The following is a 15,636-nucleotide window of genomic DNA, read 5'->3' on the forward strand; positions in this document are numbered from 1 at the left end:
AAAGGAGTGGATGTAGGTATTTTTGAACATGATTGAACAGGGATGACACAATAGGATGTACAATTAAACTGGGCATTAGCCCAGAAGGGGAAACAGCCTGAAAGGCAGACAAAGGTGGCTCCCGTGGCCCTGCTCAGGGCTGGTAATCCCCATCCCTGGCCTGCATGGACTGGCTGAGGGGTGCAGCTGGGACAGGAGGGCGAGGACACAGGAGTGCATCTGCATTGTTGCTGCTGCTGCCTCCGGAGGCAGAGTATGGATGGCAGAGCACACATATTCTTTGATAATTTTAAGAAAGTCTCTTAGGCAGGTCTCTTACTTTTTATGTAGTAAAGATGGCCTCGAACTTCTGAAAACCATGCCATGGGCTAGAATTATAGGCACGTACGTACCACCAAACTGGTTTAAGTGCAGCTAGGGAAGGAACCCAGAGCTTGTAAATGGTAGGTGGGCCCTATCTCTGTCCCTGACACAGGTCTGAAACTATGGAGAAAGGTAGTCCAGGCTGTGTCAGAAAAGTCTACTGCACAGGAAGATGATCCGCGCCGCCATTTCCCAAGCTTCAGCAGGGAATGTGGGTCAGCCCTCTCCCTAAAGAGACAGCTCTGGGGTGAACGTTCCTGGATATGATGCTTGCCTTCATTCAGGACAAACCCAGAGATAACTCAATCCTCGGGGCTGAGAAAACCTACTTAGGGTGCCCTGTGTAGGTCCAAGCAATTCCCTCCCTCCCTCCCTCCTTCCCTCCCTCCCTCCCTCCCTCCCTCCCTCCCTCCCTCCCTCCCTCCCTCCCTCCCTCCCTCTCTCCTTCCCTGCCTCCTTCCCTGCCTGCCTGCCACAGGTGCACCATGAAGTGCTTGGCAGTGGCCTGTGAGTAACAGGATCACCCTTGTCTTTGGCTGAAGGCAAGGTGGCTGTGACTCACGTAGCATACACTCCAATGATGCCTGGACACAGACCACAGAGAAACTCTGAGAAGCAGGCAGGGCTGTCCTCTGCCTGTGGAGGGAGCCCCCGGGGCTCACATCTCAATCCTGGCTCAGGAAGACCTTTTATGGCCTGAAAAGGCCTGGGCTCTTGTCTGACCCCATGCACAGCAGGCAGGGAGGGCTCACAAGGGACAAATGTCTGCATGGTGGCTTGGGCTCCTTGGGGAGACACCCAGGGAGCGTCCTCTTCCTGGCTTATCCTCCTGGGAAATAGTGTAAATCACCTATGGTACCGTTTCTGCAGCCTTGGTGCTCTGGTTGCTCTCTGCCATCTACGGTCAGCCCACATTGGCCCAGGCTATACCTGTGGGGATGTACCGGGGTGCGTGCCTACCGAGACACATTGCTTTGTCTATGTTACTCCCTGGCTGGCACAGGCAGTACCCTCCATGCCTCCTGTGTCTCCATTCCAGCAGCCCACAGAGGCTCAGCTCCAAGATTACTGGATACTACGTTGAGTAAGTACACACCATGGGCCAGGTCTGCTTATAGCAGCTATACGGGCCATACAGGAGGGGTGTGAGAGGCAAGGCAGAGGTCAGTGGTAGAGAGGCACTCAAGGCAGGGACCAGTGCCTGCTCCTCAGCTACTACTGATACACAGATTCCCAGGACCAAATGCAGGCATCCTAGCCCTGTGGACAGAGATGCTTCAAGAACTGGTGCATTCCAGAAGTGCCCTGAATGGGAGGGTATCAGGCAATTCTCTAAAGATTGATTCAGAAGCTCTAAGACTGTGGGACAGGAAGGTTTACACACTGCATGCAACAGGCAGTCTTCAGGGCCAGAGGCCCACAAGGTCTTGCCTGAACACACCCCTGTCCCCTGCGGTGCTCCAACTTTGCCATGGGCAATCTGGAGGCTACTGTAGAACCCTCCCTCACACTCATTCCAGGATGGCGATGGTTCTCCCTGTTGTCTGAAGAATTCTATATCATAGATACCGTGAGCATGAAGTGGTCCTCACCCAGCCCAGCTTCAGTACCTAGAGCACAGCTCTTATCTTTATAAGAGAGGAGATCACGGGTCTGGGGAAAAGTGACTCCCAAGGAGCCAGAACTCAGGGCTGAACTCTTCTCTGTCCCTGGCACAGCTCAGCCTGGGTCTCCCCTCAACCCCCCACTGCCCACATCCCTCCACTCCCTGCTCCCACCCCTACCCTACAGAGTTAGACCTCTCTGTGGGCTTATATCACTTCCCCACAGGTCACTCTCACAGGTTTTCCTTTCTCCCCTTATATCAGTAGGTCAGCTTCCTGCCCCAGGAGCTAGGGGAGGAGGGCAGTGACTAGAGAAGAAGGGAAGTGGTCAAGCCACCCCAGCTTGGCTTGTTGGACTTGGCTTCCTTAGACCCCCCCCCCCCAGCCTTGGTTTCCTCTCAGCCAAAAGAGGATAGCTATGTGTTAATCACGGTGCTGCTAGGAGTGTCACCTTGGTTAGAAGAGCCTTATGTGGAGTTGAACAGGTTCCCCATGAGTTTCCATGCTAGGGCTGGGCCTCTGGTCCTGCCCAGTTGCACACCGGTGGCCCAGCTCTTTAAACCTGCCAGTCGCAGCCAGTCCAGCGACTTCATGAGTATTCATTAGCACACAGCCCTCTGAGCCCCGGAAAGCCACCTTCTCCTCTACCTTGGCCTCTCTTCCTGCTGGGACTGGCCCTCCACCTCGACCCCAAACTTCCTCAAGGCAGCATTCTGAGTCTGGATGGGTGCTGGCTGTCACCAGGGTAGTGTGTGTGTGTGTGTGTGTGTGTGTGTGTGTGTGTGTGTGTGTGTGTGTGAGGCGGATGGCAGAGTACCATTTAAGAAGTTGGCATTTGCGGATGTCTCTCGAATATGAAAAGAAAACATTTATTTCCCCCTTTTTCTCCTGTGAATCAGAGCACTCTATTTAAAGAAAGTGCCCTCTGCTGGGTTGCTGCTGAGTTATTACCCCTTAAGGAAGTGAGGGAGAGCCACCGGGGAGGTATTCTTAGTCATTCTCTCTCCTTGTCTCTAAAATTCCTTATATACCCGGATTCAGAGCTGGGCCTAAGATAGTACAGGATTCCATGACATTCCTGGCCTGAAAATGTGGGGTTGCTGTCAGTGCGCTCGGGAGACGCGGGGAAGGTTGCCAACTGGGTCCCACAGTGGTCCTTGAGGAATGGCCTTATGTGGTTTTCTCCCTAGATTTTGAGGGAGTCTAGAGCTCAGTTTTTCCTGAGCTAGTCATGGTAGGCTGAGACTGGGATGGGCCCCCAAAGGCATCATTAAATGGTCTGGGTACTCGATCCATGGCATCTGCCTGAGGGGGGTTTGCTCAGTGGTGCCTTCAGTCGTTCTGGGTGCTTCATCTACCTCCACAGTTCTGTCACTGGGAAGAGAGACCCACAGCATGTCAGCCTCAGTAACTCTCTCCAGCCACCAGACCAAGAGAGGCCGCCCAGCATCGAGGGTATGTGGAGGGCTAGCGAGAGGGCAGGACGCAGCAAAAGTCTGGGGCCAGAGAGGACAAGGATAATGATAAACTTTGGCTCTTTGATTTGACAGGAGCCACCATTTAAATGTCCCCAGAGCAGTGGTTCACAACCTGTGGGTCAGGACCTCTTTAGGGGTTGAATGACTCCTTCACAGAAGTCACAGATATCAAATGCCCTGCCTATTAGACACTTACATCAAAACTCGTAACAGTAGCAACGTTATAGTTACAAAGTAGCAGTGAAAATAACTTTATGGTTGGGGGTGGTGTGAGCACCACCGGAGGAATTGCATTAAAGAGTCACAGCTTTAGGAAGGTTGAGAACCGCAGCTCTGTACAAGGAATGGCCATCTCGGGGACAGCAGGCCCCTGCTGGCCTGGCTGCCGAGGGTCTACTGGATTCACATCGTAAAATACCTTCAGTGGTCCCCTCCCACTGGCGGAACTATGGGGCAAATCATAGCAAGAGCTGAAAGAAAGGATCCGGGTGCCAGTCTCATAGGGTAGCAAGAATGAGAGGTTCATGGCATCCCTACGTTGGGAGGCAGAATTTCAGAACCTCCGTAATACAGGCATGTCTTGCTTGAGGAAGTATGTAAGTGTGTGAGTGTGCCCACCTACCTGTGCCTGAGTGTTTCTAGGAGTGTGAGCCCACGGGAGTACACACAGAAGGCAGCGTGCTACGTGCTGGTCTTTCCATGCCGTACTGAACTAAACGCACAGGGCTGGTAGTTCCCAAAACTGCCTGTTCCAGGAAGCAGCGATTCAATGCTGTCGACTGTCCACCCTCAGAGCTCCTCATGGCCTCTGTGTCAGGTGCATAGAACACAGCCTGCCACAGACATCCTCATGCTGGGCCTCCTGGTGGGACGTGACACATGAGAAGGGACTCCCCCTCTTCCTTCCTGGGTCAGTTGTTCTGGACCTTGACTGAGGATTATAATCTCTGGGTGCTGTCACAAGCTCTGTCGCTGGATGACTGTGAGGACTCTGGGTCTTAACCCCAGATGTCTCTGACGAACAGAGATAACCAGCTCCTACCTGGCGTGAGCCTGGGTTCCTGTGTTGCTGGCTATGATCAGGTGATACCAGAAAGCAGTCAGGTGAGTGTCATGAGCCTATACTTTAGTTCTGAGGCCAAGATACCTAGGAAGAACTCCAAGGTATGTCCCTGACCCTCGGAGGCTGATGCGTTAACTTGTCGCCTTCAAATCTTTGCAAACACCTGGGTAGACTTGCTCCTTGGGTGAAGATTCACATATACTCTGTCTGCCCAGCTCGTGTCTCTTGCCGTCCCAGACCCTGTGAGGACTGAGAGGTTGAAGGATGTGGTGACTCAGACATGGCCAATGAGTATAAGCTGCCTCTTTCCCAAGCTGAGCATCTCCACTGTCTGGCCTGTCTGCCCTAAGTGTTGCCGTACACATGAGTCACTACAGATCTTGTCCAAAAGCACAGGGTGACTCAGTAAATTTGTCCAGAAGTCCTTGGAGGCAGCACTGTACTTGTGGGCTGCTCTGGGACAGTCAGGGGCTTAGTGCATGCATGGGTCGCTAAACTCCATTTCTCCTGCACCCATTATGGAGTCAGAAAGGGGCAGACAGATTCCCAGTAGCTCGTGATTCCGTCCTCAGAGGGAGCTCACTGCTTCCAGGGCTGTGACAGCAAGACAAGCCTCCTCCTGGGACTCAGGAAAGACACTTCTCACATGGCCTCTTTCACCAAGATACACCCTCGAAAGGATATAATCTTTAGCCACACACCCAGACCCACAACTCCTTTGCTCAAGTCCTTCACGATGAGAGACCATCCAATTGGGTAGCACAGGCCAAGCGTGAGGCTGCTGAAGGAGGGTTGTTTGCTGGTGGGAATGCACACGACTGGTGGGAGGGTGTTTCCTAGGCTTTCCTCTGTCTCCAAGATCCGTATCGATCCAGGGCCTGAAGGGGGTCTTTATAGGATTTGAACTCAGAATTCTGCTCAAAGCCCACAGTGAGACCGCTTCCCATGGTGCCGCAACTCAATATCCTAAGCTTGGTCTCCCAAAGAAGCCAAGGCCAGGCAGGGCAGAAATACAAGTGATCTCTACCCTGGGTGGTCAGAGCCCCATTCCAGGACTTTAACACTAAGCAGGAAGCAGCAGGTACCCCCTGCAGCAAAGCCAGGCTAAGAGGAAGATCCCCCTAAAGTATAGCTAAGCTGTGAGGGAGATGCTTCCGTTTGTGGGTAAGTCCAAGGCAGGGAAAAAGGCTCCATGTGAGTGTCTGGGAAGGCTGAGGGAGCAAGGACAAAGGTCGCTGGCTCTAGAAACCTTGAAGCTGAATCTTGGACCCAAGCTTTCGTTCTGGGGTGAGATTTCAGTCCCGTCCCCCACCCCCATCCCTGGCCACACACACACAGGGCAGGCCGCTCTCTGGGAATTGGCAAACCTTTCTATTTATCTCTCCTGCTACGGGGCTGGTTTTAGCCTGGGCATTCGGGCTCCCGCGTGCCTGTGCTCAGTGTTTGGAGAAGCTCGCTCTTGGTACAGCCATTTAGTGCTAAGTCACAGCGGCTTTAACGGACTCTTACGAGACCTTCATCTCGGAGAGGGATTGGGGCACTAAAGACTAAGGCTACACTGTGTGAAGCCAGGCCAATCAGACTGCTCCCCAGCACTGCCAAAACCACCATTTTGGGCCCCCAAACTTACACTGCTTATTCTCCACCCTCAGGAAAAGAAAGACCAAGAGTCCCTGCCTGCAATGTGCAAGAATGCTAACACAGACTTACAGGAGCTTCCTCCAATTGAGCTATTCACGGCTGGTGTTTGGAGTGATAAGCTCAGAGTCTCACAGCAGGTGGCTTACACCCAGAGTGTCTTCCAGCACTGACTTCTCTGGTTATTAGGGGAACCAGGGAGGGGTCACTGAAAGTGATCAATAAATCTTGACCCTCCTCAATGACATCTGTGGGTCTCAAGAACCCCGAAGGAATTGGCAGAAGACCCCAAGACTGTGGCAGAGAGGGAAGAACTGGGAAGGCTGAGGTCTCTAGACTCTCTCCCCTGTTTCCCCAGAGTATCCTGTTACCTAGGCCTGTTTGTTGACTGAACAAATGAATGCATGCATTAATATTCAAACCTTCACTCCAGGGACTAAGGCAGCCCACTTGAGTAAATTCTTGAGATGATTGAAACCCCATCAGTTCGCATTAGCACCTCTTAAACACTGGGAGACACATTCATTCAGCAGATGATGTTTGTGTGTCAATCACAGGCTCAGACTTTCCCGAGTGACAACTGTGTCAACACAATCTCAGAGAGAGGCTTTCTGGAGACATCCTCGGCCAGAACCTAGTCTAACTCCCGGAGAAGTAGGATCAAACGTCAGCCACAAGCCTGTCTCTACTTCCTCCCCAGGTACCCAGCCTTAAGTGCCTCATCCAAGCGGGCTCAGGCACGCAGCTGCAGACTCTGCCTGGGGCAGGTGGCCACGGAGCAGCCCATCCATAGCCCCATCCCTCTGGGCTGTCACGGCAGCCATCTCTTAATTAGCGAAATAAATAGCGCCGTGATAAATGTCATAATTTACTCAACAAATGATCAAAATCATTGCTTCTGCAGACCCCCCCCGGGGCAATAAAATGCAATCTCGGGGTGATTTATTCCCACTGGAGGGTGAGTGCAAGGTTCGTGTCAGTTAGCAGGGCATGACATAGGGGGATGGTGACCAGATGGAGGAGGAGCTGGGAATTGGGATGCCTGTCTATGAAAACACCTCCTTGAGGGACAGAGTGCACAGGGGTGGCCACGGCCACACCCACAACCACACACAGACCCATCAGCCGGGCCCAGGACATCAGACATGTTTCCTTCCAAACTGACCCGGAGTCAGTCTGATGGTTCCAAAGCACTCAGGGGAAGGGGCTTTAGAGACAATGATAGTCTCTCATACACACATGAGCAAGAAGGAGAGGGAAAGTCTCCAGGGTTAGTTCTAGGTGTAGGGATGAGCTTCAAGGCCCAGGTGAGCATGCAGAGGAGGAGGCTTACCTGCTGCAGTGTCAGCTGGTACCCGGCGTGGGAGTGCTCCCCTCCCCCGACCAGGACAGTGAGTCAAAGCCCCTTATATGTAACTGTCTGGTTCATGTGGTGTGTGGTTGTCCTATCCTGACTCGTATACGGAGAATTTTTTCCTCTACAGTCGCCTCATGGCAGCCATGCCTCAATACCTACCTGCCTTTTCATTCTGTCTTCTGAAAACAAGAACTTGCCTCTCAGAAAGGAAATACAGACAGCTCTGACCCCTCATACTCCATTGGCCACCAGAGGACCGCAGGGTCAGTCCTCCCGTTTGTAGGCCCCTCTGAAGGACCGGAACTCTGGAGTGCAGCCTGGCCGCAGACTGGTACACCCCACTCCTAGGCCAATCCTCAGGGAAGCCACACAGAACGGATCCTCCTTGGCTCTCATCTGTCATTTTTGCTCAAATGGTCACCGTTTGCTCTCCTGTAGCCAATGAGTCGCACGTTAATGATCGTGAAATTCAATTACTCCGATTCGAAGAACTTAATCATGAGGGTGAGGCTGAATTAGGTATGTAATCTGGGGCCATTCTGAAATTACACCCAGGCATGGCTCAGACCGCCCTGAGCCTGACTGGGGTCTCTCCTGGCCTTCGACGTGCTTGCATGGTAACATCTTCTGGTAGCCTTTCTCTCTGCACTCACAGAGGTAACAGAGTGGCTGGTGGGTCAGGCCACCTGATGTAAGTGGCTGGGGTGGTTTACAGAAGGCCCCTTTTCCTGGACTGTGGAGAGATCTGGGCCCTGGGTCCTGGTTTGTTTGTTTGTTTGTTTGTTTGTTTGTTGTTTTCTGTCCTGAACCATGATCAGGAGATGAAGCACATAGGCTAAAGTTAGGAAAAGCTAGGGGGGCCACCAGAACTCGCTGGCTTTCCTGAGCTACATTCATACCTTGAGGGAGACAAAGAAACAACATAAGGGCCATGAAAAAAAGTATAGTTCACACATGGAAAAATTATACTAACGCCATAAGGAAAGAAGAGGTCTGTCTCAGCACTGTCCCTGGGTCCAGAGGCCTCAGCCTGTAGAACTCAACAGAACCCACTGCTGACTTACTCCTTGACCTCTAGAACTGAGAGCTCACACCTGCCTTCCCAGGAGCCTCCTCTTCTCTCCCTGAACAGCAGTGGCTTCCACTTCAGTTCTGCCAGAAGCTTCAATAATTCAATCCCAAGAACACAACTAACTGCACAGGCAGATGCTATGGAAGGACACAGTGCCCAGAAAGGGGTCACAGAAATAGGTGATGAGATTGCTCATGGGAGGCCTAGAACTCTGTTTCAGGGCACTGGCCTGGGGTCAGCTGTTGCTAAGCACTCTCTGGAAAGGCAGAGGTCAGGTCACCACCATGGGACAAAGCTCTCTGCATAAACACATACACACATGCACACATGCACACCACATGCACACACGCTGCACATACCACATGCACATGCATGTACACACACATATATACTTCATACCATATGCCACACATACCACACACACATCACATGCACATACATATGCACACACACACTGCACATGCACATGTGCATACAGATGCACACATGCACACACCACATGCACATACACACATGGACACACAGCACCCAGCACATGTACATGTACATACATGCGTACATGCACGCATGCACACACACTACATGCACATGTGCATACATATGTACATACATACCACACACATGCACATATATATACACACATGCATACATGCATGTGCACACACATGCACACACAAACACACACTACATGCACATGTGCATACACGTGTACACACGTCACGCACATGCACATGCACACATGCACACACACAGCACGCACCACATGCACATGCACACATATATACTATGTAACACACACACACACACACACACACACACACATCCCTACCCCTTACCTCTCCCTCTCAAGCACCTACAGAAAGAGTAAATACTACTGCATAAGTCAACAGGCACCAAGGAGTGATAGGGACAGCCTGTGCCAGGTCTGGCACCTGGGGAACCACTATGTTATGGGGCACTTCTCTAAAAACCGAAATCAAACAGAAACCTGTATCTACCACAGAGCAGACAAGAACAAAGTCACTTCAAGGTCATCCAAAGAACTACCTGTTACCTGTACGGTTTGTTTATCCTCCAGGCATCTGAAAGCTAGCCTACTGATTAAATAATGAAGATCTTTAAGTGCCTTAAACAAACACCTTCCAACCATCTCTCCGAGGTGGCAGCAGGAAGTGGGGGAGTGACCTCCCTCCCCTCACCACCTTACTTCCCCCAAAGCCAAACTCAAGGTATTCAGAGGCCATGCTGTTTAAAAACACTCCTCAGGTCACAGAGCAGTGTGTCCCCGCTGGAGGGATGGGGTTCTAGAACCCCCGTCTCCTGCCTAACCCGGTCCCCCCTGGCCCTGTGTGAAGATCTCATCCATGGTCCCCACACCTTACATCTGTTACTTCTGATGGTTGGAGACTTGACAAGTCAACTTCAGAGCTACAGACCCCATCATGCTGATGCCTAACCCACCATCTCTTCCTCCATTTGGTGAGCCTAGCATCTCACCTGGACTCTCCAAACCTTCTGAAGAGCAAGTAAGGGTGGCTCACACTCAGAGACCTCAACGATGACCCCAACAAGACCCTGTGATACCAGAGACCTCACTCCACGTGCTATTTGAGACACACAGAGATCCAGGCGCTCAACCTTGGGTTTGCAGGACACGTGAACAGCATACAGATGTGACCACCAGAAATTGCATCAACTCCCTTGGATCTCCATGCTACCTGCCCCCAACAAAAGGCTTTACACATGACAGGACCAAGGGAAATCCTTGATACTTGGTGGAATATCCAGAGTTTCTCAGGTTCTACAAGAGGACACTATGACAGGAGAACATTTTATTGGAGTCCCTGGGCAGCCGTGGAGTCTAGGAGGCTGTAAGATAGGCAGGGAGAAAACGCCAGGTCTTAAGTCATCCCTCACTCTACAAAGAACACCTACACATCTGCTGGAAAGCTCTCACAAGGTTGTCAAGAGGCTGGGAGAGGCAGAAAGACCAGAGGCAGACCCTTGTCCCACCTGACTGACACCCATTCCCAGCCCCACTGTTAGGGGACTACTGCAGGCTATCGGGCTCTCTCCCTCCCCAGGATCATTTGCCCTTCCTGGCATTGACCTACATGCAGGCACTCGTGGAGGTTGTGAAACACCAAAAGGAATCTGGGTTCGCATTCCTGCTTTCCACCCAAGCAGGCTCCCGGCCAAAACTACCACTGGAAACCAGCCCTATGGGCCTCAGGAAGGCAGGGGCCTACAGGAAAATGTGTTTTTTTGTGGTACTTTTAGTTCTCACGAGGCCACCTTGACAAGCCCCCTCAAAGCAGGGGTCAGTGTGAGCCCCTTCAAAGCAGGGGTCAGTGTGCCTCACGGCCCGAGTGGACACTCCTGAAAGGTTCTGGTTCAAAGTTCACACTCTCTGGCCTAAGGAACACACAATCCTCTTCAACCCCTCTGCGTAGGTTAACGCACATGAACTCCACCCCACAAAGGTCCATCGAGATCGATAAGGAAGTTTAAAGTAGGCAAGGCTTCTGGTCACAAATCTGAGGATGGGGTCCCCTCTTATGGTCGTCGGGAGCTTCGTCAGACTGTGATAGGGTTTATGGGGGCCGTGTGGCCACCAGACCTGTTTTGGGAGCCGCCTCAGCCTGGTGGAGCTCTTAGCATTAAATGGTGCGGACTATCTGGCAGTGAAGGTGGGTTAGCACCTCCATCTGGTAGGATGCACAAGACGTTTTAAAACATGAGCTCATAAAACACGCATTTCCGGGAAGAGGGTGCCGCAGCCGTTGGGGCTGGTGGGCATCTGAGAGGACTGCAATGTTTTCTGAGTCACGTCATGTGAGCTGCTGGATAAAATAACCCTGGGAAATGTGACATTCGAACACACTCTCTCTCTCCTCTCTCCAACAGACCGAGCCTCCTGCCCGGGGCAGTGGCTGCACCGGCTTTATAAATAGATTGAACACAAGATAAATGGCGACGATCAATCACGCTCAGACTGGGCACACTCACCTCCCATCCAAAGTCGGCCTCCTTCAGCGCGGCCCGGGGCGCCACCATGTAGGGGCCGAACCTCTCCCCGATTTCCATCTTCCGTTTGGCCCAGATCCCCAGGCCGGCTCCTGGTATGGAGGACTCTCGCAGCTCGAAGTCTGGTGGGATTGGAATGTCTTCAGGAATGTAGACAGGGGCCTCATAGGGCGAGCCCTCCTTGGGAGTGAAGTCCTCGCTGGTGGGGAAGGGGGACGGTGGCCCCATAGGGATGGGGGACAGGATACCGTCCTCGGTCTCCTCCTCAGCGCTCTGGCTGGCCAGCAGGTCCGGGTCGGGTTCATACATATTATTTACAACGTCACCGTCACCTAAAGAGATAAGGTAGCATCAGCTTCTGCAGCAGGGACTCCCTAGGGATGTGGCCCTCGTGGAACCAAAGGGCACCAGAGGGCCCAGCGGACTTCTAGCCATGACCCCTTGCCTAGAAGATGCCAGCTCTGTAGCATCCTAAACCTGGTCCCAGCAGCTCCCCAGGGAGGAGATCCCATCAGGCTCCTCGAGGGACCAACGTGCTACAGGCAGCAGAGCCCTCGTTCGCTCACAGTTTCCAAATATGTTAGAGGTGGAAGCTTCATCTGCAGCCACCTGAGGATGCTCTCTGCCCAGTTCTGCTGTGGAGAAGCTGAGGCAAAGCTGAGGCAGAAGGAGTCAAGGCTGTGGTACGGGATCCTGAAATAGCTGCTGCAAAATCATCCTGGCGCTTGTCTGTAGCCTCGGAGATTGGTGACCTGGCATGCTTTTGAGAAGATTCAGAATTCGGGTTCGTGTGAGATTTGCTAAGAAATGGCTGCCCACAGTACTCCAGACACTACACTGGACTGGCCAGTTCCTGTACAGGGTCTCTGTGAATTCCTGGTGACCTCAAGGCGGGACAGGAATAGCTGAGGTCATGGGCATGGTGCTTGAGCTGTAGGTCACAGGACTGAGCAAAAAGAAGAGGTTCCCAGCTTCTCCGTGGGAGGTGGACTTTTCTCTAGGGGCCGTCATAACCAAAGGCTGATGTCAAGATGAATATGACAGAGGCGCCTTGGCACAGGAAGGCTGTGATGGTATTGGACAGGAGGGGTCTAAGAGGGCAAGGAAGACATCAGGCAGAAAGAAAATCAGGAGTTTCTGGCATCTACTCCTCGCCCTGCAAACAGTGTGAAACCAGCAAGAACTTGACTGAGCCAGAAGGCCAGGCCATCCCAAGGCCCCGGCCATAAGATAAGCAAATGACCAGATTGTGTTCTGCCCACACCACAGTCTGTCCACCAGGAGCATGAAACCCACCTTGCTGCAATGGGGACAGACCTCAGAAGTGTACAAACTGCTCAAAACGCTTGGGACCTTGGCCTACGGCTATTCTGAAATACACAGCATGTTACTGAGAACCATCCTGGTGCGCTCAGGCACACCTGCGTTCATTTTTCCTCTCTAGCTGTGACTTTGTCCCCACCGACCAGCGTCTTCCCTGTCCCTGCTCCTCCCCCGTGGCAGTGCCACCCCGCCTTGACCATCCCCCCATGCCTACACCAGGTGCACACTGTAAACATCACACTGTAGCCTGCGAATCCTGACTCACACCCCCCCACCCCCAAAGTAAAAATCGCTATTCCCATAAAGGCTCTCTCATCTTTCCGGTATGCACACAAATGGAAACATGCCATGTCTTATCACTACAGAGGACCGCGATTTGTCTGCTGAAACTTTAAAAGTACATTATGTAAGACAGAAGGTGAGCGCCGCGCTTCTCCAAAGCATCTGAATGAGGCAGATGGGTTAAGGTTGTGAGGGGCTGGGTTGTGGCGGTTAATAGGGGCCATTCTCCCGTGGGGCCAGAATTAGACCGAGGTAGAGGTTGGTTGCACAACGCAGGAAAGTGTGCTAAGAGCCACCGAATTGCATGTTTTCAAATGGACAATTTTTCCGTACTGAGAACTTGACCTCAGTCTGTGCGCAAAGCAGGGGTTGGGAGGGGGGCTCACAGAATGGCTCCTTGTTCAGTGTGCTGACCACTGATCCAGATCTCCCAGGTCAATTCTGTCCTGCCACTGGTCTGTCGACCTGTGGAAGTCACCCAGGAGCTGTGTACCACGCCCGTCCCTGTTCCTTGACATTGGTTGGTGAAACAGAAGCCTCCAGGGAGACAAGAACTTTTTCAAGTGCGAGGAGAAGAGGAAAAAAAAAGATTTCAGATTCCCCACGTTGGCTACAAACAAACCGGCTGGGGAAGTAACAAAATGTTTTCTTTCAAAAGAAACTGAAGTCTTGGGGGGGGGGGATCATGCCGATAACACTTATTTAATTTAGCGGCATTCACAGAAGTAATGACTATGTTTCAAGTGGGCAACGGTTCCTTTTTAATTGGCTGGTGGGATCCTTTCAGGGACTCAGCAACATGAAGGCAGCGTGCGGCTCCCTCTGCCCAGAGCCTGGTGTTGTTTAGGTTTGAAAGAACACCCCCGTAAACCTTCCTGTTGCCTGTGTGAGGCAGAAAGGTAAATTAGAAGGGGGGGGGTAATTAACAAGCCACCTTATTATTCGGAACTTGTAACTGCACAGAGCTCACAAACAAAGTCCTGCTGGAAGCCCATGTTCCCCAGGAAGTGTTCCTTAACTCTTTCAGGGCGCCGATGCCATCTGCCCTCCAGAGTGGCTAGGAAGCAGAGGAGCCCTTCTGGAGCTCTGACAGGTCCAAGGAAGGCAATGTTCCCATCCGGTGTATGATCACCTGAGGGGCTATTTCTTCTCCCAACCCTTTTTTTTTTTCAGTTTGAATTCTACTTCCTCAAACCCCTCACCTACTCACAGAAACCATCAACTTTAAGAATGGCCCTAACGGAGGCCCAGCAAACAGCTGGAGAGAAGGCAGTGTTTCCTGCCGATTAGAGGTAGGCAGTGCGCCCGGACCTGCCTCTTGTGCCCAGGTGGTCGTGAGGTTAAGTGAGAGCTTCCTTCTTTCCATTCTGCTGTCCTCTCCCCTGCTGTGGGGAGGGAGCTTTGTTCATGAGTGGGCGCTGAGGGTCCAGGAGGTCTATTGAGTGTGCATAGAGCAGACTTTGAGAGAGCATGCAGGAAGGGCCCTGAAGAAGCAGTCCCTTACTCTGAATCTTGGAGTCCTGGAAGAGCTAGGCGTGAATCACTCAGTTTTAGGGGAAAGAGGGAAGTCTTACGTTCAACGGCCTTTCTTTCTCATGGACTCCAGGTAAGAAGTCCTCTGAGACAAAAGCCCTTCCTTCTGCCCACGGCGGGCAGGCATACTCCTGGAGTGGGCACCTTCATTCCAGCCCCATTCTAGGCAGCTGGACTAGAAGATGCACTTTCCAGACCATTTTCTTGTCCAGGTAGAAGAGCAGTGCCCAAGGTCACGGCCACTCTGTGACAGTGTCTGAGAGACTGGGTGTCACTGACTGGTTGGGAGAGGCCTACGGTCTTTGTTTGGACCTTGCAGTGGCTTCACGCTGGGGCTGTCATTCATAAAGGTTACATGTGGAGGGGAGGGGACAGGGAGCAGTGTTGGCTGGCCCTTGAGGCAGAGGCAAGTGGTCCTCAGTCATAGCCACCTCTGCTCCTCATCCTACAAGCACCTCCTGGATGCCCTGGGCTCCAGCTGAGCCTGTCCTAGTGATCGCCACACCACATCCCTCAAAGCATCATGCCAGCCAACGACCTCATCCTCCACTCTCCTTAAGGTTCTACCCAACCTGGGTTTTAGTGTTGGATCTCTTCTGACCTCACACCATGGGGTTTTATGTCCCCTCACTCAGAACATAAGCCATGTCTCTTCAGAAACCCCACTGAAGAACAGACATGGATAGGAAAGCAAGGTCTAGAAAAATGAGGGAATGAGAGAGAGAGAGAGAGAGAGAGACAGACAGACAGACAGACAGACAGACAGAGACAGACAGACAGAGCAGAGGCAGAGAGATAGATGGAGATGGAACAAAGAAAGAGACAGAGACAGAGAAAGACAGAGAGACAGAGAAAGACAGAGACAGACAGACAGACAGAGGCAGACAGAGCAGAGG

The 15,636-nt window shown here is 52.3% G+C and overlaps 1 protein-coding gene across 11 annotated transcripts in view; it reads right to left on the minus strand.

Moving 5' to 3' along the window:
- Positions 1-15,636, minus strand: part of Prdm16 (PR/SET domain 16) — a 324,097-nt gene that overhangs the window by 203,505 nt on the left and 104,956 nt on the right. For 9 of the 11 annotated variants that reach the window (XM_039111366.2, XM_063287043.1, XM_039111367.2 and 6 more), the window contains 1 exon segment: positions 11,585-11,934. The exons of the other annotated variants lie outside the window; for them this stretch is intronic. In XM_039111366.2, coding sequence (XP_038967294.1) covers positions 11,585-11,934 — 350 coding nt within the window. 11 annotated transcript variants of the gene reach the window in all.

Source organism: Rattus norvegicus, chromosome 5 (assembly GCF_036323735.1).
Source record: "Rattus norvegicus strain BN/NHsdMcwi chromosome 5, GRCr8, whole genome shotgun sequence".
NCBI lineage: Eukaryota > Metazoa > Chordata > Mammalia > Rodentia > Muridae > Rattus > Rattus norvegicus.